The sequence below is a fragment of the Hermetia illucens genome, chromosome 1 (genome assembly GCF_905115235.1).
Source record: "Hermetia illucens chromosome 1, iHerIll2.2.curated.20191125, whole genome shotgun sequence".
NCBI classification, from domain to species: domain Eukaryota; kingdom Metazoa; phylum Arthropoda; class Insecta; order Diptera; family Stratiomyidae; genus Hermetia; species Hermetia illucens.
Window position 1 is genome coordinate 164251181 of NC_051849.1, and position 22743 is coordinate 164273923.

The window sequence follows — 22743 nt, forward strand, 5'->3', positions numbered from 1 at the left end:
TCTTTGAAATTTTCTGGAAAGGTCACTACTGCGGAAGCTTATTAAAGGCATGAGAAGCCAATTGGCTTTATAATGGTGGTGCTCTGAAATGATGGGTTCCTAGTTAGTGTTTCCTGTTCACTCCTAAGTGAAGTATAGGGGATCCAAACTGTCAGATTGTGCTTCAGTTTCACTATCATCGCTCTTAATCCTATTCAATTGATAAGCTCATAGCAGCAACACATACATAAGACGAACACATATGTACACCAATGAAGACTGACTGAATCAAAAGCAGTAAGATCGGGAAGCTGACGCTCTATCCCTTCAACCATCGAACCGTAGCGTTTCTTCGCGCATAAAATGACCCTGGCACCTTTCGATTTAGAATAAATGGTCCGTTTAGAGGGAACCAGGGAGCATCAGTAAATTGTGACGATGCATGCGGGAATTGTATGGTTTCAGCAGTTAATTTCTGCGATAACAAGCCAAGTACCGATGACTATTTTACAGCATTAGTTTTCAGGAGGATCCACATGTATGTATTAGTGGTAAACAGCAGTGGAAAGCTTGTTGGGTTGATTTACCTCGTGTTTTAATGATGTTATTCTAAAACACGATTGCTCCAGGACACTGGTTCACAAAAAGAACACCATTCGGCAGACTGTCGCCAATATACCCATCGATATGTTGGAAAACCGTAGCATTGAAAATAATGACTCCATCTTTAAAACTATTTAAAGTGAAATATAAAAAAATTGTTGCTCTTAATGGTAAAAAAAAAGAACTCCCGCCTTATATATGTTTGCATTACTTTTTTTTGTTAGAACGTCTATTGTGCCACCTTGGACGCGATCGATCATTTATCGAAAAGAAGATCGACATAAATTAGATAAATCGTAGCCATTTATTCTTAAATGAGGCATAGTGCGTTAACAATGCCTATCTGCCTCGGTTCACTGAAAAGTGTTCCAGCTACCTTCAGGACTTTCCGAAAATACTCATCCTTTCCTAATTTGTAATTTTTCTTACCTATTTTAACACTTTCAAATCATCCGCGCTAATTTTATTGCCGCAATCTCCCATATGCTTAGCCACCATAGATTTTGTGGGTTTTCGAAAGTACTTAATAGCCAACTCTGCCTCCTTCCTATGCTCCCTAAATCTAGTGGTTACCAGCCTTTTTGTTTGTCCGATATACACCTTCGGACAATCTGAGCACGCGATCTCGCTGATCTCCTCCACCGTTTTTCGGTCCTTTCCTCCAGCCAGCTGAGATGTTAGCTGGTAGATACGATTTGATCCTACCAGTTGTATATCGAACCTTTTTAATGTCCGTTTTATATGCTTGAACGGATTTAAGCAGGTGGCACTTGATCTTTTTAATGCGGTAGAAGTCGATTGTTGGATGTATACTGTAGTGAGGTTATTACGTTCTATCTTTCGTGCGTGTCTCCTGATCATCGTATCTATGGTGGAGCTTGTGTACCCGTTCTTCCTTGCAGTGTCCATAATGTAGTATTCTTCGCTCTTCCTTTGTGAGTGGAATTATTAGAAGGTGGTGGATCATCGAGCCATAAGCTGCCGTTTTATGCTGGTAACTATGGAATGAAGTGACCGGAATTGTCCGCTGGGTACTGGAGGGTTTCCTGTAAATAGAAAAAGATAATTGTCTGTTTTGATTAGTATATCTAAGAAAGGTAACTTCAATCTCATGAGTGAAAGTTACACTCCGATGTTGCGTTCATTAACAAGACAGAGAACCTTGGTTTTGTTGGTGTTGAGAAGGCCTACTCGAATTTTATGAAGAGCAGGTGAAGCCGTGATTTGTATTTTGCTTATTGTTCCATGATCTGCAGGGTCTTAATGGATCTAGGAAGTAAGATAATTTCGATTCTATTTTGAAGTATAGTCGTTGCGTGTTAGCGGTTTCGGATTATCCGTTTCATCCACGATCAGTGGAATTCTACTGGATCGTATATCATTCAGAATCACGGCAAAGTGCTGCTGCATTCGTTGGCGTGGATGACCTTCACAGGATTATCCAACGGTTTTTGACCCCTTCAAGTTCATGCGTTGTGCGGTATATGATAGTGGAATCGTCGTTATTTGTGGCAGCTTCCCTCATCAACGCATTGGTAGAATTATCTATGTCACCGTGTGTTCTCCTCGTACATTTCGTTCCTTTTGTATTCTGTGAACAGATAAAGTGTTGCACGGCGTTCGAATCAAGGACCGTATTGAATTCGGAGGGCCGATGCTTATCTGCCCGCAGATGTGGCAGCGGTGCGGAAACGAAGTTAAGCAATAATCACATAATTGCCTGTTTTGAGGTCAACTTACAGAACTCTTTTATTACGTATATCCAGAAGGTGACTCGTAAATCTGCTGCTGATGGCGATATGTTTGATCTTATTAGATGTTCGTTGCCCGTAAGTTACCTGTAATCTATCATAACTAACTTCGTGGTGAGCCCCGATGACGGTGGTCAAAGTTACCGAAATCTGCCAACTTTTCAGCGTTGTTGTTACGGTCACCAAAAACATTCCCATAAAATACCTGAGCAAGCTGTTGCCAGTGCCCACTTTGATCCACCTACCAAAAATCGGCTACCAGAACATGAGAGTGTGCTTTGCGAGGGCTGTCAGGAACCATCTGAGACCAGCTTCGAGTTTACTAATCCTAGGCTTTCCAGCTTTATTTTCTGATTCTGCAAAGGAGGGAGGATTACTCTCTAGCGTCCTGTCATCTCGCTTTACTTACGCCCAGAATGTTAGGTATATATTGTTCAGGAACAAGCAATGAGTGGCTTTTTATAGCCGAATTTCGTAGCTGCGATATCAATTCCTCTCTGGGGCGTTGTTTGGGTTTTCATAGCAATGCAATTTTGAAATTTGCAAATTTCTAACCCAAACATTTTTCTCATTTTTATACGACAAGCAGAGAGTACTTTGAATGTAAACCCCAGAACATCAACGGTGTTTTTAAGAATTGAATTTGAAGGTATCCGCGTACCATTTGCCGCCTGCTATTGCAGCAAATATTGTCTATCATTACTAATGGCGCAACAATCAGTATCCGGTTTAGGGCTGCCTTAGCAAGGAAATTCAAACACCCTAGTTTCGCCCCGAGGTCCACCAATTCCATATCCCTAAAAGCTGTCTGGCATCCTGACCTACGCCATCGCTCCATCTCAGGCAGGGTCTGCCTCGTCTTCTTTTTCTACCATAGATATTTTCCTTATAGACTTTCCGGGTTGGATTATCCTCATCCATACGGATCAAGTGATCCGCCCACCATAACCAATTGAACCGGATTTTATCCACAACCGGACGGTCATGGTATCGCTCATAGATTTCATCGTTATGAAGGCTACGGAATGGGACAAAAACTCTTCGGAGGATTCTTCTCTCGAATGCGGCCAAGATTTCGCGATTTTTCTTGCTAAGAACCCAAGTTTCCGAGGAATACATAAGGACTGGCAAGATCATAGTCTTGTACAGTAAGAGCTTTGACCCTATTGTGAGACGTTTCGAGCGGAACAGTCTTTGTAAGCTGAAATAGGTCTCTGAGGAATACATAAGGACTGACAGAATCGTAGTTTTCTACAGTAAGAGCTTTGACCCGTTTCGAGCGAAACAGTTTTTGTAAGTTGAAGCTCATTTCATTATCATAGCTGTTATTTATTGTGATATTCGGCCCTAGATATGAAGTTGAAGTCTACTCTCTTTATTGTTTTCGCTTGACCAGCGCGATTCAATGTTGTTCGTTTTTTTGTTCTTTGGCGCTGATGTTTACTTTGCCTTGGTTTCATTAATGTCCAGCCCGAGATTTCACACCGCCTGGTTGATCTAGATGAAAGTAGACTGTACAGCTCGGATTGTTCTTCCCTAATGCCAATATCGTCAGCGTATGGCAGTAGTTGGGTGGACTTGAAGACGATGGTGCCTTTTGTATTGACATCTGAATCGTGAATCACTCTCTCTAGGGTCAGGTTAAAGTGGAGACATGATAGAGCATCCCCTTGTTGTTGCTGTTGAATCGTCTCGAAAGTGAACCAATTTCACCGGGATACCGAATTCTCTCATAGTCATGTACAGTTGTTCCCTGTCTATGCTGTCATAGGCGGCTTTAAGTCGATGAAATGATGATGCAATTAATGGTCATATTTTGGCAGTTTTTCCATCGCTTGCTGCAAAGGGAAAATCTAATCTGTGCTGATTTGTCTGGAATGAAGACTCTTTGGTATGGGCCGGTCTAGCAAGATAACGGAGAATATCTTGTAGATGGTACTCAGCGACGTGATACCTCTATAATTGTAGCACTGCTTGATGTCCCCCTTTTCATGTATGGGGCAGATAATGCCAATCGACAGGCAGTGATTGCCCTATTATTGTAGTGGCTCTTCTTAAGGAAACCGGCTTGGTAGCAGAGCGACACCAGTAGCGGCTGTTGAGAATACACTCATCTTTTTGTGGAGCAACCTCTCTTGCATTCGAACTGCATGTCACATAGAGCTTTTTTGCTTTCAGTTGTCTCTTGCTTTGTTTGGTAATAACGCCAAACGTTCCCGTTTTATTTTTAGGGAATATCCCTTTGTTGAGGCATTTTTATATGGTACGTATAAATGCGCCTGGTCTCGTGGTAGCGACAGTTTTCTGAGAATCATTAGGTTGCGGCACTTATCTGTCACGTGCTTGCTTTTTCGCTTGCACCTATTTTCTTGCTCGCAATGAAACGAGGTATGTTTTATGAATTGGTTGCTCCAACTGCTTGAATCAATGTGACCACTTACTGTGGAAACAGTTTCTTCAATTTTTGAAAGTTGATGCCTTTCATTTAGAATGGTTGCTTGCTGCACGTTGGCACTGCAGCTTTTTCCTTTTGTTGGGATCACTTATGTTAGTATGTTTTAAACTGCCCTGCAGTGGTTGAGATTTACCTGCATTACTGTCATGATAATTTCTTAATATTAGAAGGCTTTCTGAACATTGAACATTTATCATTGCGGTTATGAGATTAAAGTCTGATGTCTGTTTTTTTTCTGCGGACCCAAATTATTGTTTCTTATGGGAGTTCTTCGTTATAGCTATCCGCTTCAATTCCACAGTTCATGGTTGAGGGGCAAAACTGCAGTCATCTGAAACACTTTGAAACCATCGCCTATTCCCGGCTGTCTTTCCACTGCTACATCAAGTTGAGATTTGGATATCACCTTTGCCAGTTTTCTCCAATTTCGGGTCAGTTTGGAAGTTACCAGTTATCCAGATACGGCATTTTTTGGTCTGAAACTTTCTATTCTCCAACTAGATTTTTTCCGCCTTTCACCACAGGTCCATACACTTTCTTTATCATTCACCGGTGTCTTGCTTGTTTTTACTTTCCCAACTTCTCGCCTACGAGTTTGTTATCTGGTCCCGCGGCCGATGAAGCTCAATATTCTTCGCAGCAAGAAGAACCCGAGTGTAATGCGCAACATGACTCCTTTTGCCAGCGCTCCTCGGCATCTCTCTAAAAAGTTGTCTGAAGGGGGCTCCCTTGCGCCTGCATAAAGTTGTTGACCAAACCCATCTCACCTTTCGCAGCAGAAAAATATATGTTCGACGTCGTCCGCAACCCCATTGCAGAACACACAATCAGGATGTCATGCCTTCCCAGTATTGTGCAGGCAAGACTGAAAATCTTCATACCCACTTAGAAGTTGGCTAAGGAAATTATCAATCGCACCACGCTTTCGATTCATCCACGTTTCTAAATTGCCAATGACTCCCGCAGTTTATTTGCTTCTTGACGAACGTTGCGTTCTTACTGTACGAGAAGGAAGCGTAGGAAACTATACTTTCCTTAGCAATGAGAGCAACGGCAATCACTCCCATGTTCACCATCACAGCCGGCTTTGAGACAGTGCTATAGGCAGACACTCCGTCTCTGCAGTTGAGTGAGGCCCTTACGATATACTTCCTTGCAAAGGCCGTTAGCCCATACCTCCGCGCTTTAGGGCAGAACGATTTGTATTGCTCCCATAAAAAAACCTCTCATGGTATATATAGGGCCCCCGATATTCGCCATTAGTCGACTCAAGGTCCAGGATTCCGCTGCGCCTTTTTCGCTGCTGCTTTCATTTGCTCGGAAAAGCTCATCTTTGGGTCGAGCATTAAACTAAAGTATTCGAGCGATGGTTTCGACCAAGCGCGACTCTTCTAATATGTCGAGTTTTGGCAAACTATCGTAAGAAGCGTTTCAGAGTCTGGTCCTAGGATGGATTCCTGTGCTACTCCCGACGTAATTTCCATACTGCTCTGACTATCTAACGTCTCATAGAGCAGGGAGGGTTCTCTCTCATAATCCCTTAATATCCGTTATAGATAGCTTGGCACGTGTATGGAATTTTCTAATTTGCCCTCCATATCAGTCCATCTTATGGAATCGAAGGCATTTCTGACATCAAGTGCTATGAGAAGCACTATCCGTCGATGTCGACCACTGTGTGCTTCATCTCGATGAACAGCATCCGCGACCTCCATAACAGCATTCAACGCGGATCTACCTGCTCTAATTCCGACCTGTCTTGGGGATAAATTCCCGGCGACACGGATCGTTTCAGTGAGTGTATGGTAGTTCAGGGTATCCTTTTCCTTTGCTGATCAGCGCGAGCCTCGCTACCTTCCAGCGACAAGGTAAAGTGCTCTCCACCAGGCAAGCGCTGAGTGCCCATGTGGCAAGTCTGCTTGTTTTCGGAATTCCAGTTTAGAAACTTTCTCAAGTCTGGGGAATAATACCTGTACAATGTGGTCTATCCGATCAGTCACTACCATATGCAGTGTTTCCGTCGAGCTCCAATTTTCCGGGGGATAAATTTGTAACTAATTCCTCGCGATCCCCATTTACTTAGGTAGACTAGGTTCTGCCAGCTGCGAGCTTTGCTTTTATTTATCGCGCTGCGGAGTCTCCTATTACCTGATCTGTACTCTGCCTTTGCGGCACATACCTTCTTGCGGGGGTGAAAACGTTGTGTCAAACGCTATAGCTTATAACACTCCCTTCATAGGTCAGCAATATTCGCCGTCTACCAGTCCATAGAAAGCTTGTCACGGCTTGGGTTACTCCGAGGCATGGGCGCTTCACAGAATGTCGTTATCATGTTCATCACTGAACTTACGAAAGTGCCAGGTGGAGCGTTATCACTCTCAGAAGTGCCATCCAGTGTTCAACTTCAGAGTTTGACGAATTTCCCGCGATGTTCCACGTGCTAGAGAAGCACTGGTTTGGTGCGCGTCGATAGATAACGAACTCGATGTCCAGGTGGTCTCGCCACCCTTTCATCGACGCTGCCGAACGACGAAGCTCCCTTTACAACATGGGCGCTAGAACGTTGGCGAGGATTCAGTGTTTAAAAATTTGAGCCCGGTTTTCCCGCCATTTCTGGGATCCGTTTCCCTCTGGATTCTAGGTAAGATATGCCTCATTGACGGGACTTTGCATTAAAATCATCGCACAATAGGATCTGCCTCTACGTGCCCAAAACGGCATCCTCCAAAAGCTTTTAGATTGAGACGAAAGTCCGAAATCGTCTCATTCGACTAAAAAACGTTATCCCTAAACACCAAATCCAGACATAGCCATTCTGCCGGTCTTGAGTAAGAACCCCAAATCAAATGCCGTCCCGAATCCACATGGTAGTGGTACCTGATTAGTCGAGATTGCATGAAGCCGGGTCCTTGTTCCGAAATTGCTCGCTTATTAGCACTAGATTAAATTTTACCTCCATAACAACCACCGAATTGCGCTAGCAAAACCTGAGCGATTGTTCTCCGGTGTGTGTTAATTTTGTCGGATGCGTCACACTAGCCACGTCTGAACCCTTTCCTGTTCCTTTCCGTCGGACGCGCCACGATCTTCGTAGAGAAGGCAATTCCGTCTTTCGTTGCAATTCTGACCACATATACGGCATGTTGTCTTCTTTTGGTGTCCCTGGCAAGTTACAGATGTGTGTTCATAGTCCTGAAATCTGTAGCGCTTGGTGAAGACTATACCTATTCATACCTTGCATGCTACTCATCTAATTTTCATTTTCCCGCTATTAAAGGGTTTTCTCATTTGTTGCTCGACGACGAACAGCAAATTCTTGATAGCCAGCATTCACAGAAGTGATACCTATCCGGATATTGGTTACCTCTGGACATTTGCGCTCTATAACTTCACCTAATTCGACATTTTCTGTCAAGCGGTCAAGATCTTAGATTTCTAGAAAGCGCATAGGCTTGACTCCTTCGTGTCGAATTCAACGAGGACTTCACCGCCCTTTGTTTTTCATATGGAAGAGTTTTCTGCGCTTTTGCCTCCGAGCTGAGAACTTTCGGAAGTATCTGGCTTTCCGTCGGTTTAATCAACAGATTCGACTGGCTAGTTCCTTTTCATTTCCATCTCTTTTTTGTTAGTGATATACTATTCGTAACCTACTTGTCTTTGAACAGCCGGGTTTCCGACGGCCTAGTGTGTTGTTTCCTTATGTCATTCTTTGTTTTCTTTTTTGGGCCCTGGGACTACGTGGATAAAGTCTCTTTCGGACGCCTCTTCTTCTCACCGATTTTACATCAGTTGGCTTTGTTGTGAGCCCTGGGGACTACGTTGATAAAGTTTCTTTCAGAGGCGTTTTCCTTTTATCGATTTTACTCCAGTTGGCTTTCAGTGGGTTGTCTGCGATTCGTTTGGCGCTTACGGTGTTCTCAATGGGAAGTGCTGCAGTTTTTGCTTTTAGGGCGTCTTCCGCTGTTATCTATGCCCGTCGAGAGAAATGGCGTTAAGTAGTTCTTCCAGTTTCATTAGCCCGTTTTTCATAACTTTGCTTATGTTCTTCTCGAGGAAAGTTACCGACGGCATACGGTTCATCACTGTAGCTCATTTCTTGTGAAGCCTCTCCTCTGCGGCTCTAGTTACGGCAGTCAACTGCGCTTCCGCATTTCCATGTTGCTACTTCATTGATTTGTTCAATCCATGGAAATTTTACCATGGTGGGGAAGGGCGCGGCCGCAATAGTCAGGAACGGTTCCCTTAAGTTCCCCGAAGCTTGGCCTAAATGTATTTTATACCGGAGCTCAGGGAAAGTTCAGCTCTCGTTCGGAATAGAAAATTTTCAAGGCAACTACTTAGGACGCGTGCATCCTATTAGCTAAGGGGTTAGAACTACTTACTTGGTCACCTAGTGGACGTCATTCCCCGCATCGTGAGCGACCCGTTAAAGAACGCCTTTGAGGGGAGGGGTGACTTGAACCACAGTGCCTAGAACCAACAACAATGGCACGTAGGGGTTGACGCGCTACACCCCACATAGGAGTTTTAGTAACCACAGTTAACAAACTTTACTTTCATTTTCACGTTCAATACTGTTTAGAGCTTATTGTTCGCCATTATTCATGTTTATGGTACCCACCAGCGATCTGGATCAACAATAATGGAATGACCTTTGACGTTAAAGCATCGACTATTATATCTGATCGAACCGACATCCTCCAAGTAGGTCGAGATAAAAATTCCAGTAAAGTTTTCAACGGAGTACTATTCCTGAATTTGTACTTCGAAAAATATTAATGGTTGTACCAGCTCCATGCGGCCAATCTGTGGAAAAGACACATTTAATTACCGGGCTTTTTGGGCCTCCGGGAAAGATCCTTTAGGAAAGTTGCTAGATTTGCAGACAAGAAGCTGTCTGAATATCGTTTTCAGGAGGCCTAATATATGGGGCATAAGCACTTGAAACTTAGCCTCTAACCTAAATTAACTTGAAATCAGTTTACTGTCTATCCGTCTGTCTTTCACACGAAATTTATTTTGGAACGATTGTAGCACGAACTTAGGTGGTGATCTTGACAGTACGCATCCCACGCAAGCAGTGAATGGTATAGTTTTATGTTGAGAACGTGTGAACACCATAATTTTCAATCAGGTTATTTTTTTACGTCCTGAAAAAAGATAATGTTGAATATAACGAAATCTTTTGCATTTTTGCCTCAGTCGAGGATAATGGTTCTTGTTATCAAGTTTTACAATAAGTTTTCTATTGTGCTATTCCTATCAGTTACTTATCAGATCAAATGCTGCATTCAAAAAAGGGTGACAAAAAAGTCAGTGATTCGGAACTCAGATCAGATTTATTTTTACCAGAGTTGTTAATCAATTTCTTTCGTATTGATATGAATTTATTGTTGGTTTCGAGTTTCTAGTTGGCTGCACAGTCCCTGTGAAAGAGATCAAGTTACGTTGATTTCGAAAATACACCGTGTTATCATCTTTAAAGCAACAACCACAATGTGAAAGTGATGGTATCTTTTTCAAATCAATTCTATAGAATGTATAAAAGCCTGCGAAAACCACTTGTGATACTTTAGTTTGAAGAAGCTAAAATGAAAGTTGTGTTTGCTTTGGTTGTTGTTGGGGTTTCTGCCATTTTGGCATCCCCTATAGATTACAATCCAGACGAATGGACCCTCATTCCAGATAGCGACTATAACATGCATCTGGTCAGCCTGAGCGATGTTACCTTTAAAAAGGCACTGGCTGAAAGGAGCGATTTCGCCGTCAACTTTTATCTTTACACCAAGAAAAATCCAACCACTGCTCAACAAATTGCCACTGGAGACGCTGATGCTTTGAGAGATTCCCACTTTGATGCAAAAAATCCAACCAGGTAAGGGGACATGTGTGTGATTCGGGGATTGGCCTCAAGCAAGTAGATTAAGGCTGGACTATTTGACTTGTTTATTTACATTTTTGAAGCATATTTCGCTACGAATTGTTTCAAAATATTGATGGAGTTTTCTTTCCTTACTATTGTTCATGACCAGTGTTCTATGGATGCGCTGATAACCTCAGTGTATTTAAATCCACCCTAATTGAAGTGGGTAGAAAATTGAGGTCCTCTTTTAAAAAAACTTCTTTCTATTTGCAGATTCATCGTGCATGGATGGCGTCAAAGTTACACATCCGAAATGAACACCGAAATTCGTGATAAATACTTTGCTCGTGGTGATTTTAACGTTTTCGTCGTTGGATGGAGTGCCGGGGCCGACACTTTGGATTATATCAAGGCGGCCGGGAATACAATGACCGCTGGAAAGAAACTCGCAGCTTTCATTGACTTCGTTGTTGAGAGCGGAAAGCTGAACACAGATGACACCTACTTGATCGGTCACTCTTTAGGAGCTCATGTTGTTGGCATTGGTGGAAAAAATGTTTCTAAGGGAAAGATCAATACAATCTTTGGTTTGGATGCCGCTCTCCCATTGTTCTTCATCAGTGAACCATCGAAACGTTTGGCCAAGGGTGATGCCTTGTACGTTGAATCTATTCATACCGATGGTGGAATACTTGGTTTTGAAGAGCCAATCGGTAATGCTTCCTTCTATCCTAACTATGGTAATGATCAACCTGGATGCGGATTGGACTTGACGACTGCTTGCTCTCATGCCCGTTCATGTACTTACTTTGCTGAATCCTTGAGTTCACCTGATGAGTTCCTGGCAGTTAAATGTCCTGAATACAGTGAAATTACTGGAAGGGATTGCAGTACTCGAGGAGCTACTGCCCGCATGGGTGGCCAACCATCAAACTACGGACGTGGAGTTGAGGGTATGTACTACCTGCCTGTTAACTCAAATTACCCATATGCTACCGGAAGAGTCTAAATAAATCATTAACTACGGGAATGCATTTTAATTTTTATAAAGAAATGAATTTGCAGTTTTCTCAATCGTCGGGATTATCGATAAGGACAGCTGTCCTCAAACAATATATTGGGAGCCTTGTACATGTCCTTTCCAATGTTATCGAAAGGGAGTTAGTGACGCGACAGTGTGATGTGTCGGCATATAATCTACGATATAATGGTTTGCAATGGAAGATAAGTTCGATAGTAGTTTACTTTAATACCAAATATTTGGAAAAATTGCCGTGGATCAATGCATCCTTTGCAATAGGTTTGAGAGCTCAACTTGGGACTTGATAATTCCAAGTCTGTGGAAGAGTTGGCAGTCCGTTTGTTATTAGGCCTTCTAGCCAGCGTTTCCGGAACCTGAATGTTCACGAAAATTCTCAGTCTGTTAGCTGTTTCTGTCAGTCTACTGCTGATTAGCATAATGTGCTAAAATATATAAATATATAATGGCACCGTCAGCACTAAAGACCAACCAACTGAAAACATCAAATCGGACTGGTCAAACGAGAATAATAAAGATAGGAGGCTACAACTTTGAGACGGTTGAAAACTTCTTCTATCTATTTTTTTCTATCACTTACCGCTAGCCGCTATCACGATGAAATCCGCATACGGATATTGGCAGTCAACAGAGCCTATTTCAGCTTACAAAACCTGTTCCGCTTGAAACGTCTCACCATAGGTTCAAAGCTCTTACTAGACCTCATATATTCTTTGGAGACTTGGGTTCTTAGCAAGAAAAATTTCAAGAGAAGAATCTTCGTATGGATGAGGATGATCCAGTCCGGAAAGTCTACAAGGGGAATATTTATGGTAGACAAAGAAGGCGAGGTAGACCCTGCCTTAGATGGAGCGATGGCATAGGTCAGGACGCCAGACAGCTTTTAGGGATATCGAATTGGGTGACCTCGGCGCAAAACCGGGATGTCTGGAATTCCTTATTAAGGCACGCCTAGACCGGATACTGCGTATTGCGCCGTTGATGATGATGAATAAGCTAGAAATATATAACATAGGAAACACGACAACTTTCTGACCAACACCATACCAAAACATAACTCTAGGAAATGTTAGTATAAACGTGCTGGTCGAGAATTGGAGGATGTCTGATGAGCCCTCAATTTCAGAGCACAGAATAATAAGACTTGACACTGAAGCCAACTCGGAAGTAGAAAGAATAATAACGAATATATATAAATATATATAGATACCTGGGCAATGGGATCGGTACTTGGTCCCTTGTTGTGGAATATCATGTATAATGGGGTGCTTGCTCTTCCCGTCCCAGAGGGGACTACGATTGTCGGCTTTTCTGATGACCTAGCTGTGGTTGTTGCAGCAAAACACCCAGAAGATGTGGAGGTTTACGCAACAGAAACAGTGAGAGCGGTAAAGTCCTGGCTAGAAAAGGCCGGGCTGACCTTGGCGGACGCGAAAACGGAAGCGGATTTAATAACGAAACGCCGCAAAAATAACACTGTAAAAGTGGAGGTCGGTGGACATACGGTCGTATCAAAGCCGGCTATCAAACACCTGGGGGTAATAATTGACACCAAATTGAGTTTTAGGGAACACCTAGAGTATGCATGCCAAAAGGCAGCCAGTGCCACCACGGCACTTGCAAAAATGCTGCCAAATATTGGTGGGCCGAAACATTGTCGGAGGTTGGTGCTAGCCGGAGTGGTGCGCTCCATCCTGCTCTACTCGTCGCCTGTGTGGGCAGAGGCGCTTGCAAACTCTTAGAGACGAAAGCAGGTGAACTCGGTTTACGAGCGGATGGCTTTGAGGGTTTGCAGTGTTTTTAGAACCACATCAGATGAGGCAGTATTGGTGGTGGCAGGCATGATCCCGGTTGACATTCTGGCCAAAGAAATGAGTGTCCTGTACAATGCAAGACATATGGAGGGGCATGCACAGCGTAGAAATGCGGCAAGGTCAGAGTCGCTTGATCTCTGGAAACGCAGATGGGACGAGTCTGCGAAAGATCGGTGGACGCACAGGCTTATTCCCAACATTAGGGTGTGGCTTGAACGAAAACATGGGGAGACCAACTACCATATTACCCAGTTCCTCACGGGGCACGGTGGTTGCTACAGGCAGTATCTGCACCGCTTTGGGTTGGATGATTCTCCGAACTGTCCCAGATGCGATGGCATACCGCAGGATCCAGAGCATGTGATGTTTCACTGCCCACGATTTGCGATGGAGAGAAGGAGCTTAAACCAGGTGCTGGGCAGGAGCGGGACCCCGGAGAGCTTGGTTGCTGAGATGCTGGAGTCCGAGGAGAAGTGGCTTGCGGTTGGCTCCGCAATCATCCAAATGCAGGAGGAGTTGCTGAAGGAACAAAGAAGGAGGAAATCTGCAAATAGGGGAAGGATGAGTGCCTAAGAGCAAACCTACCCCGCGAACTAATACCTCAATGGTGGTCCCGCGGGACTGGGGCTGGAGAGACCGGGGGTGGTTTTTAGTGGGTGTGAATCCCACACGCGCCCGCTGTAGTTCCTTCGTTCAGCCGGCGGAGCTGCGGCGGACGTGTCTTTCTAAGATTTTCCACCTCCATGTACGCACAAAAAAAAGGTACCTGGGCAATAGCATTGTTCATCTAGAAGTGAATGGTGATATCAGCAGTGAATTGGAAGTGGAAACAGTAGTGGAAGACTTGAAGACAACAACATTCTGCCTGACGCCCTGCAAAGAAGAAAAACTAGAACTAGCTCAGGAACTAATGAAAGATGGACAGTGGGGACCTGTAAACCACTGAAATTATGCGGAATATATGACATTTTCCCAGCCCCGGGAATTGTTTGAGAATCTCGTCTAAGGATGGTGAGGAACAGCATAGCCTTAGAATGGCTTGAAGTGGGCAAAAGTGGTATTTATTCTGCAAACTGACAAAAAGGATTCTTTCCACTATAAATCTTCAGATCAGTTTGCTTGACATCGTTTGTACTCAAAACTTTCAACTTACTATCTATAGCCACATCCGCATGTTTATCGGGCAGGTCGGTCAACCCAAACTGTCCTGCATCAACTAACGGATGTATTATGTGACACTGTAGAAACTAAAGGAATAGTTCTGTGTCCGTTTCTGCGCATGCAGAGATACGAAACGAGTGGGGAACAGCCTGGCCTCTTGGATGGGCAAATAGAAGAGCCGACAGGTACAAACTCTATTGTCGTGAACTCTACTCAAGCTTGGCTACAGGGTGCACTACTACCGTAGTTAATGTAAAGTATAATAATTGACAAATTCCTTAGTGAGCTAAAAAACACAGCAATATAGGTTCAGGATGACATTGTATTAATTTGTAGGGCAAATATGAGCACCCCCTGTATGGTAGAATCCAAGCTGGATTGAGAATTACTAGTACGTGGTGCAGGAGGGTGAAGTAACAAGGACAACTGGAAAACAGTAGCAGTGACCTATGGTTTAAACCGTCAACAACCAGCACTGATCGGTCCCTCAGAACGGATGGATTGTAGTAAAATATATGCCTTCAACCCCCAAAGGAAGTACCTTGGAGCAGAAGATTACTATTCTGTCGACAGCAAAGCGGCTATTAGAGCATTTAAGTCCAATTAGGAATGCTTTAATAGGCAACGGAGTTGGTCAGAACCCTTGTGTGGAATGAAGAGGAACGGCTGAGCGAACTGTACTATTCGAACTTACCAGGCAACAGTCCAGGGTGTTCGTAGGGGATACGAACCAAAGCGTTATACTTTTTATTAGTACAAGCCAAATCTATCCCGTTCTGAATGGCGCACATAATCCTTCTCTATTAGCAACGAAGTTCCTTGCCTAAAGGCATCATTTTGGTAAACGAAAATCAATCAGCTGCCAGAGGTAGTTCATTTGATTACTTTGCTTTGTCTTCGGCTTCCACCTTTAAAGTGAATGCTGTGTATATCTGTCAATCTGTTTGTCGCATTAACTTTTCTCAGAAACAGTTACTCCTATTGATACGAAATTTGGCGAAAATTGGAACTATGCACCCGGGCGCAAAGGGGGTGCACATTTTTTTTGCACCGAATGTATTTATGTGGGGTATCAAATAAAAGGTCTCGATTAGTACTTTTAAAGCTAGCATCAGAATTTGGAAAAGAAAAAGGGGGCGTGCAGGGGTTCAAAAGAGATAATTTCTTTTACGGATTCATGTTGGCCTGAAAAACAAATCTTTGAATGTCTTTATCAGACTAAAGTGTTGACCTGATATGCATATACACTACGAGCTAGGTAAGGCAAATGTCAACTCAAATATTACATGAGAAATACATAAATACCTCAAGCGTCCAACATCTGGTTTCTCGACTTGTTCTATAATAAACAACTTCTTGCAATCGTCTGTTAGCGTAATGACTTTTAGCGCATCGCCTACCGTGACTCTGCCGCCATTGTCTCAAGAGAAGTGAATTCGCTCCAGCCACTGATGAGTTGGAATCCCACAGTTCCAAGATTGTCGACATAAGGGTCTTGTAAGACACATTGGTGTAAACGATATTTCTTTGGCTTCTATTATAGTTGCTTATCCTGTCCCTAATGAGTTGGTTTTTCTAACTTCTCAATTCAACTTCGTGCCCCTTCTGCTCTTCAGATCGCGTAGTGTTCAATGAGCGCACTGATGCTTTAACGGACATTGGGAATTTATAGAGGATTGCCAAGCAAGTTAGCGATCTTGTGTTCGCATTGTTTTATACTGTGGCTTCTTTAGGAAGGAGTTAAGAAATCGGAATTCGAAATTTTCCATGGGGCCCTCTTCGGTCACTAAAATTAACACATGAAAGTAAATGTTCTAGTTATGAAGTTTGAGAACCAGAACTCTTCATCAACGGCGCAACAACCGGTATCCGGTCTAGGCCTGTCTTAATAAGCAACTCCAGACATCCCGGTTTTGCACCGAGGTCCACCAATTTGATATCCCTAAAAGCTGTCTGGCGTCCTGACCTACGCCATCGCTCCATCTTAGGCAGGGTCTGCCTCGCCTTCTTTTTCTACCATAGATATTGCCCTTATAGACTTTCCGGGTGGGATCATCCTCATCCATATGGATTAAGTAACCCGCCCACCGCAACCTGTTGAGCCGGATTTTATCCACAACCGGATGGTCATGGTATCGCTCATAGATTTCGTCATTGTGTAGGCTACGGAATCGTCCATCCTCATGTTGGGGGCCAAAAATTCTTCGGAAGATTCTTCTCTCGAACGCGGCCAAGAGTTCGCAATTTTTCTTGCTAAGAACCCGTTTCCGAGGAATACATGAGGACTGGCAAGATCATAGTCTTGTACAGTAAGAGCTTTGACCCTATGGTGAGACGTTTCGAGCGGAACAGTCTTTGTAAGCTGAAATAGGCTCTGTTGGCTGACAACAACCGTGCGCGGATTTCATCATCGTAGTTGTTATCGGTTGTGATTTTCGACCCTAGATAGGAGAAATTATCAACGGTCTCAAAGTTGTATTCTCCTATCCTTATTCTTCTTCGTGTTTGACCAGTGCGGTTTGATGTTGTTGGTTGATTCGTCTTCGGTGCTGACGTTGCCACCATATATTTTGTCTTGCCTTCATTGATGTGCAGCCCAAGATCTCGCGCCAATCGCCGTCTGCTCGATCTGGATGAAGGCAGTTTGTACGTCTCGGGTGGTTCTTCCCATGATGTCGATATCGTCCGCATAGGCCAGTATTTGGGTGGACTTGAAGAGGATCGCATTTACATCAGCATCACGGATCACTTTCTCGAGGGCCAGGTTCAAGAGGACGCATAATAACGCATCTCCTTGTCGTAGACCGTTGTTGATGTCGAATGGTCTTGAGAGTGATCCTGCTGCTTTTATCTGGCCTCGCACATTGGTCAGGGTCAGCCTAATCAGTCTTATTAATTTCGTCGGGATACCGAATTCTCTCATGGCGGTGTACAGTTTTATCCTGGCTATGCTATGATAGGCGGCTTTAAAGTCGATGAACAGATGGTGCAACTGTTGTCCATATTCCAACAGTTTTCGCTTGCCACAGAGAGAAAATCTGATCTGTTGCTGATTTGCCTGGAGTGAAGCCTCTTTGGTATGGACCAATGATGTTCTGAGCGATGGATCATTGGAGCGATACTCAGCAACGTGATACCTCTATCTCTCAACGTGACAACCGGAACTGCAGAACAATATACATGCGACTGTTAACAAAAGAAATAAATTCTAAGACCACTGGTTGAATTGTAGTCTTAAATTTGTAACTACTTAATTGACTATACGTGCAACAGCAACATATCCTTGATTTATATAAGTGACTCATTTCAGAAAATGTAGGCTCGTTGAATTTCATCCTGGTCTCAGTGAAAAATTCAGACTAACGGTTTGGAAGAGTGCTTTGGCGAGTACTGGACCGGTTACCCACAGTATGGCGAGGTTCTGATAATACCGTGGTTTCTAACCATGTTGACTTTAACCCTGGATGTTGGTAATGGTCTGCCGCTTTCTAGACAATCAAGTGCCCATATTGCGTTAAACGGTCAATAAACCATTCATGAAGTCAAGGTGATATGGTTTAGTACGCGCCTCCGCATTTTATAGTAGGAGTGGATGAAAAACGAACTTATTTTCCCAAACTACTCAAAGCGTTGCCTATGCGAACAGTTGAAGTGATCATAACAAATTGTGGCGATATAGCCGCGCGACTACCCTGGTACCCAGATTTAGAACCTCTCCTTGATTTGCAATTTGGACAGTGTGTTGTTCATAATGATATCCCTTTCCAATCATTAAGTCAGGTGACTCCAGCGGGTTATTCGCAATGGATTTTAAACTTTTCACCTACCTCACTTCCATTTAAAACTACTGCATTTTGACGGCACTCTTAACCTAAATCTTAGGTACTGATCCCTTCTTCAGTTAGTAATCTGCAATCTCCTTCCTGCTTTTATACTTTATGACAAGCTATTTGTTATTATTAGTACTACAGAGGAATCCTGATAACTGGCATCGCCAAGGGACTGACAGTTTGGTACGAAATATCGGGACTGCCAATTATCACGAGGGCCAAATAAAGAAAATTAACTCTGGGGACCCTCAAATTTCGACTAATGCTAGATTTCACTTACTACTAGCAATAAGTGTCAATCAGTTATGCTCGAAAGCCGTCAGTTCTTCCCGTGCTGGATTTTTTCAGCTCCCCTTTCTGAGTCCTTCGGATTTTTCTGATATTTCGGCCTAAATCTCTTAGCTCGGGGTCAGTTTTGACCTTTTTAAGGTTTTGTTTTGAAAACAATTCTCATACATGCAAAAATGGTGTCAAATTTTTTTCACCGAATATCATTATGTTGGGCATCGAATGAAAGGTCTCGATTAATACTTTTCCAAGCCAGTCTTAGTTTCTACAGTTGTTAGAAAGGTGGGGAGTGCCAAGGGTCGAACATTATGATTTTTTAAAGGACTCATTCTTAGAAACCGAAACTTCTGAAAAAATCATGAATCTGGCCTTATCCAGGCCTCACCCAAAATACTCTCCATTTCGATATCTACTGAAATTAAGTTAATAATAGTATATTAATATGTTTTTGGGGAAATTGACCAGGAACCAAGTCCCAACGATTGCAAAAATGTTCAGTATTATATTTGGCACATGGTTTCCCCTTTCTGAACTTTTAGTTCCGCTTGTTGGGCTGGTGAGAATGTCTTTTCCCTTTTAGGCGCCTGGTAATTTCCTAAAGGTTCCCCTTTTTTGTCTCGCACTATTTTATTTGGCCGAAAGTCCCTGTACTTTTGTGTCACTTTGGTGTTGTCTGTTGGGACAGAAGATTTCGACTTGTGCTTAGGTCTTCTTTCTTCCACTTGCTACTTATTACAAAACACCCCTATGGCTCTCACCATGTTCTTAATGGCTTGGTTCTTGTTTTGATTGTTCTTTATAAACTCGGGCAGCTCAACTATTTTAACTCCAAGTCGCATGAAGAGCAGCACTTCAGGATTAGGCTTCCATGCTCGATGAGTCTTGGCCTGATCTACCTCCTGAGTCATCTGTTTTGCCGTCTTTGGCATTGAAGGGGGAGTTTATTTCCTGACCCTGGAGTACTTCTTAAGCAGATATGGTGGTTGTCGGAATTGCCTTCTTTGGCCAGCCAGCTCCTTTCAGCTCATCATTCTTTGTAGTCTGCCAGTTTCTTTAGATCCAACGAGTGGCATTATTTTCCGCTGGGTTTGAAGGGAGTGTAAAATTTGTGTGGGGGCATCAATTGAAAGAGCTCGCAAAGTACTTTTCGAGGCGGATCTTATTTCGGATGAAACATAGGGGAGTAAGGGCTCAAAATCTGAATCCCAGAAAGTGAAACTGGTCTCGTTTTTAGAAAAAAGTTCATAGTAGTGCATCTATACAAAATGTAGGCCTCAAAATGTATCCCATACCAATATCTTCGCAAATAAAGTTAGTAATGGCATATTATCAGATTTTCGGAATTCCCCAAAATCTCCCCTACATACATTTTTGGCACGTTGCAACCTCATATTTGGACGATCAAAATTTGCTCTATATCGATTATATCTCTTCCGCTGAAATTTGATATGCAGGAATATTACCTGCTCGTCTTCAATCATCAGAGGACGTGGACTGAAGAAAGAAGTCAGATGCTTTATGTCTGCAAATTTGCAATTAAGTTGCATATCGTCAACATAGACCCCAGTGCCGTCTAGTACTAGCAGAGGGTTTTTATTTTATAATGATCCTGATCATAGTGTGCGAAAATAATGATATTACTCGTTGTCTTTTTATGAAAGAAATTTTGTTAGTTACACAAATTCCAACTCCTCCCCCGTCGCTATGACTAAGTTTTGCAACAAAGTAGAACAAGTCGGGAAACCGGAAGCTAGACGCTTCCGGTATGAAAGGTTTTGTCTATTTCTTTTATTAAGAGATTTGAGTGTGCATTTGTGCCATCAAATGACCACTTTCAACGCCCCGCACTCCCCACCTTGTCAACAAAAGTCAAAACTAAAACCGGCTTCGAAAAGTACTCACCAAGGCCTGACTATATTTGATGAAAAAAAAATTTACACCCCTCTTTTGCATGTATGGGGACCCCCCTTAAATTCGTCGTAAAAGGATGTAACTCGCTATATGCGTGAGCGTTCACAGTTCCCACCTTTCTACCAAATTTGGTGCAAATCGCTGAAACCGACTCCGAGAAAAATGCGTGTGACGGACAGATAGACAGACGGACAGACAGACGGACAGACAGACAGACAGTAAACCGATTTTAATAAGGTTTTGTGTTTACAAAAAACCTTAAAAATGGGGCTATACAGCGTAAAACGAAGGCAAAAGACTATAAACTCTGCATGAAATATTGCCAGGAGAGGAAATTTGGTTGATAGCGAAATGGGCAGAGTGGTGATCTAAATTTGGGTGACTCCCTATGGTCTATAGCTATATAAGGATAACATCGATCCTAGAGATGATTTTGTTATCGCTTTTGCAACTGAATGAATACCTTTACAGTCGTCATACTATCGCACTATTATAGGTATTTGATAGACCTTATTTGGCAACTAAATGCGGACAAAGATGATATGTTGTTTTCACGAAAACTGATATTGGCCCATTGTCTATTGTTAATTAAGACAGTCGCCTGATTCTATTTTCCAAAAATAAATATTTTGAATGAACGTAATGAGATTATGAAAAGCAATACATGGAACAAATCTTATTTCATTAATAAATCTGATAGGAATATCTAAGAAGATTTCTATCATCAAAATGCGCAATTCTTTTTTCTCATCTATAAAAGAGGATCGAGAGGAGCGCGTTGTACACACGTAGCTCTTTTCGCGAACTGTGCGTATTATGAAGGCTTCACTAGCAGTACTCGCCCTTGGTTTGGTTGCTGCCGTTTTGGCAGCACCTGCCGAATATGACCCAACCGAGTGGACAGTCATCCCCGACGAGAACTATAATATGCACTTGGTGAATATGAAGGATGTAGAATTCGAACTTGAACTTGCACAAAGGGCAGATTTCGCTGTTAAATTCTACTTGTATACAAAGAGCAATCCAAAAACCTCTCAGGAATTAGTTACCGGAGATGAAGAATCTGTTAAACGTTCGCATTTCAATAAGGATCATCCAACTAGGTGAGTATGAAAACGAAAAAATCTTGTTTTCCTGTCGATTTTCCTATTTTGTTTCCCATGGAATATCGCTAAAATATTTTCTATGTTTTCTACAGGATTTTGTCTCACGGATGGCGTGGTGACCAAAATGCTCCAATGAACCCAATGGTTCGTGACAAATACCTCGATCGTGGCGATTACAACATCATCATTGTCGATTGGGGTGCAGGTGCCGGAAGTATTAACTACATTAAAGCTGCTGGTAATACCGTTACTGCTGGTAAAAAGGTGGCCGCCCTCATCGATTTCCTTGCCGAAAAGGCTGGTTTGAACACGGATAATACCTACTTGATTGGTCACAGTTTGGGAGGTCACGTAGTCGGTTTGGCTGGCAAGTACACCACTCGTGGAAAGATCAACACTATCTTCGGTTTGGATGCTGCTCTTCCACTCTTCTCCATTAACGACCCAAGTAAGCGTCTTGCTAAAGGTGACGGCCGATATGTTGAGTCCATTCACACTGATGGTGGAATTCTTGGTTTCCTCGACCCATTGGGTGATGCTTCCTTCTATCCTCACTGGGGTAAGGACCAACCTGGCTGCGGTATTGATATCGTCTCTGCTTGCTCACATTCACGTTCCTACATCTACTTCGCCGAATCTTTGGACAACAAAGATGACTTTGTATCCGTGAAGTGCCCAGATTTCACTGATGTTAAGGATGAGAAGTGTAGCTTGAAGGGAGCTGAGGCTCGTATGGGTGGACAACCTTCCAACTATGGCCGCGGTGTAGAAGGCGTCTATTACTTGCCAGTTAATTCTAAGGCCCCATACGCTACAGGACGTGTTTAAATAAATTGCGATAACTTTGAAAAGTAATATTGTTTTTTTTTATTTATTTCGGATATATGTATATATGTATGGCTACTTTTTTTATTATCTACGATTGTTGCTGAATGAGAAACAT

General features: G+C 42.9%; 2 protein-coding genes across 2 annotated transcripts; both read left to right on the forward strand.

Moving 5' to 3' along the window:
- The first annotated feature begins 10345 nt into the window (after nucleotides 1-10345).
- LOC119661618 (phospholipase A1-like) lies at nucleotides 10346-11677 on the forward strand. The gene is made up of 2 exons (XM_038071038.1): nucleotides 10346-10663; nucleotides 10925-11677. Exons 1-2 carry the CDS (start codon nucleotides 10380-10382, stop codon nucleotides 11658-11660), a joined length of 1020 nt encoding a protein of 339 aa, XP_037926966.1. The 5' UTR covers nucleotides 10346-10379; the 3' UTR covers nucleotides 11661-11677.
- A 9792-nt stretch (nucleotides 11678-21469) lies between these two features.
- On the forward strand, nucleotides 21470-22655 carry LOC119646354 (lipase member H-B-like). Its single transcript, XM_038046791.1, has 2 exons — nucleotides 21470-21797; nucleotides 21893-22655. Exons 1-2 carry the CDS (start codon nucleotides 21511-21513, stop codon nucleotides 22626-22628), a joined length of 1023 nt encoding a protein of 340 aa, XP_037902719.1. The 5' UTR covers nucleotides 21470-21510; the 3' UTR covers nucleotides 22629-22655.
- Nucleotides 22656-22743: the final 88 nt, after the last annotated feature.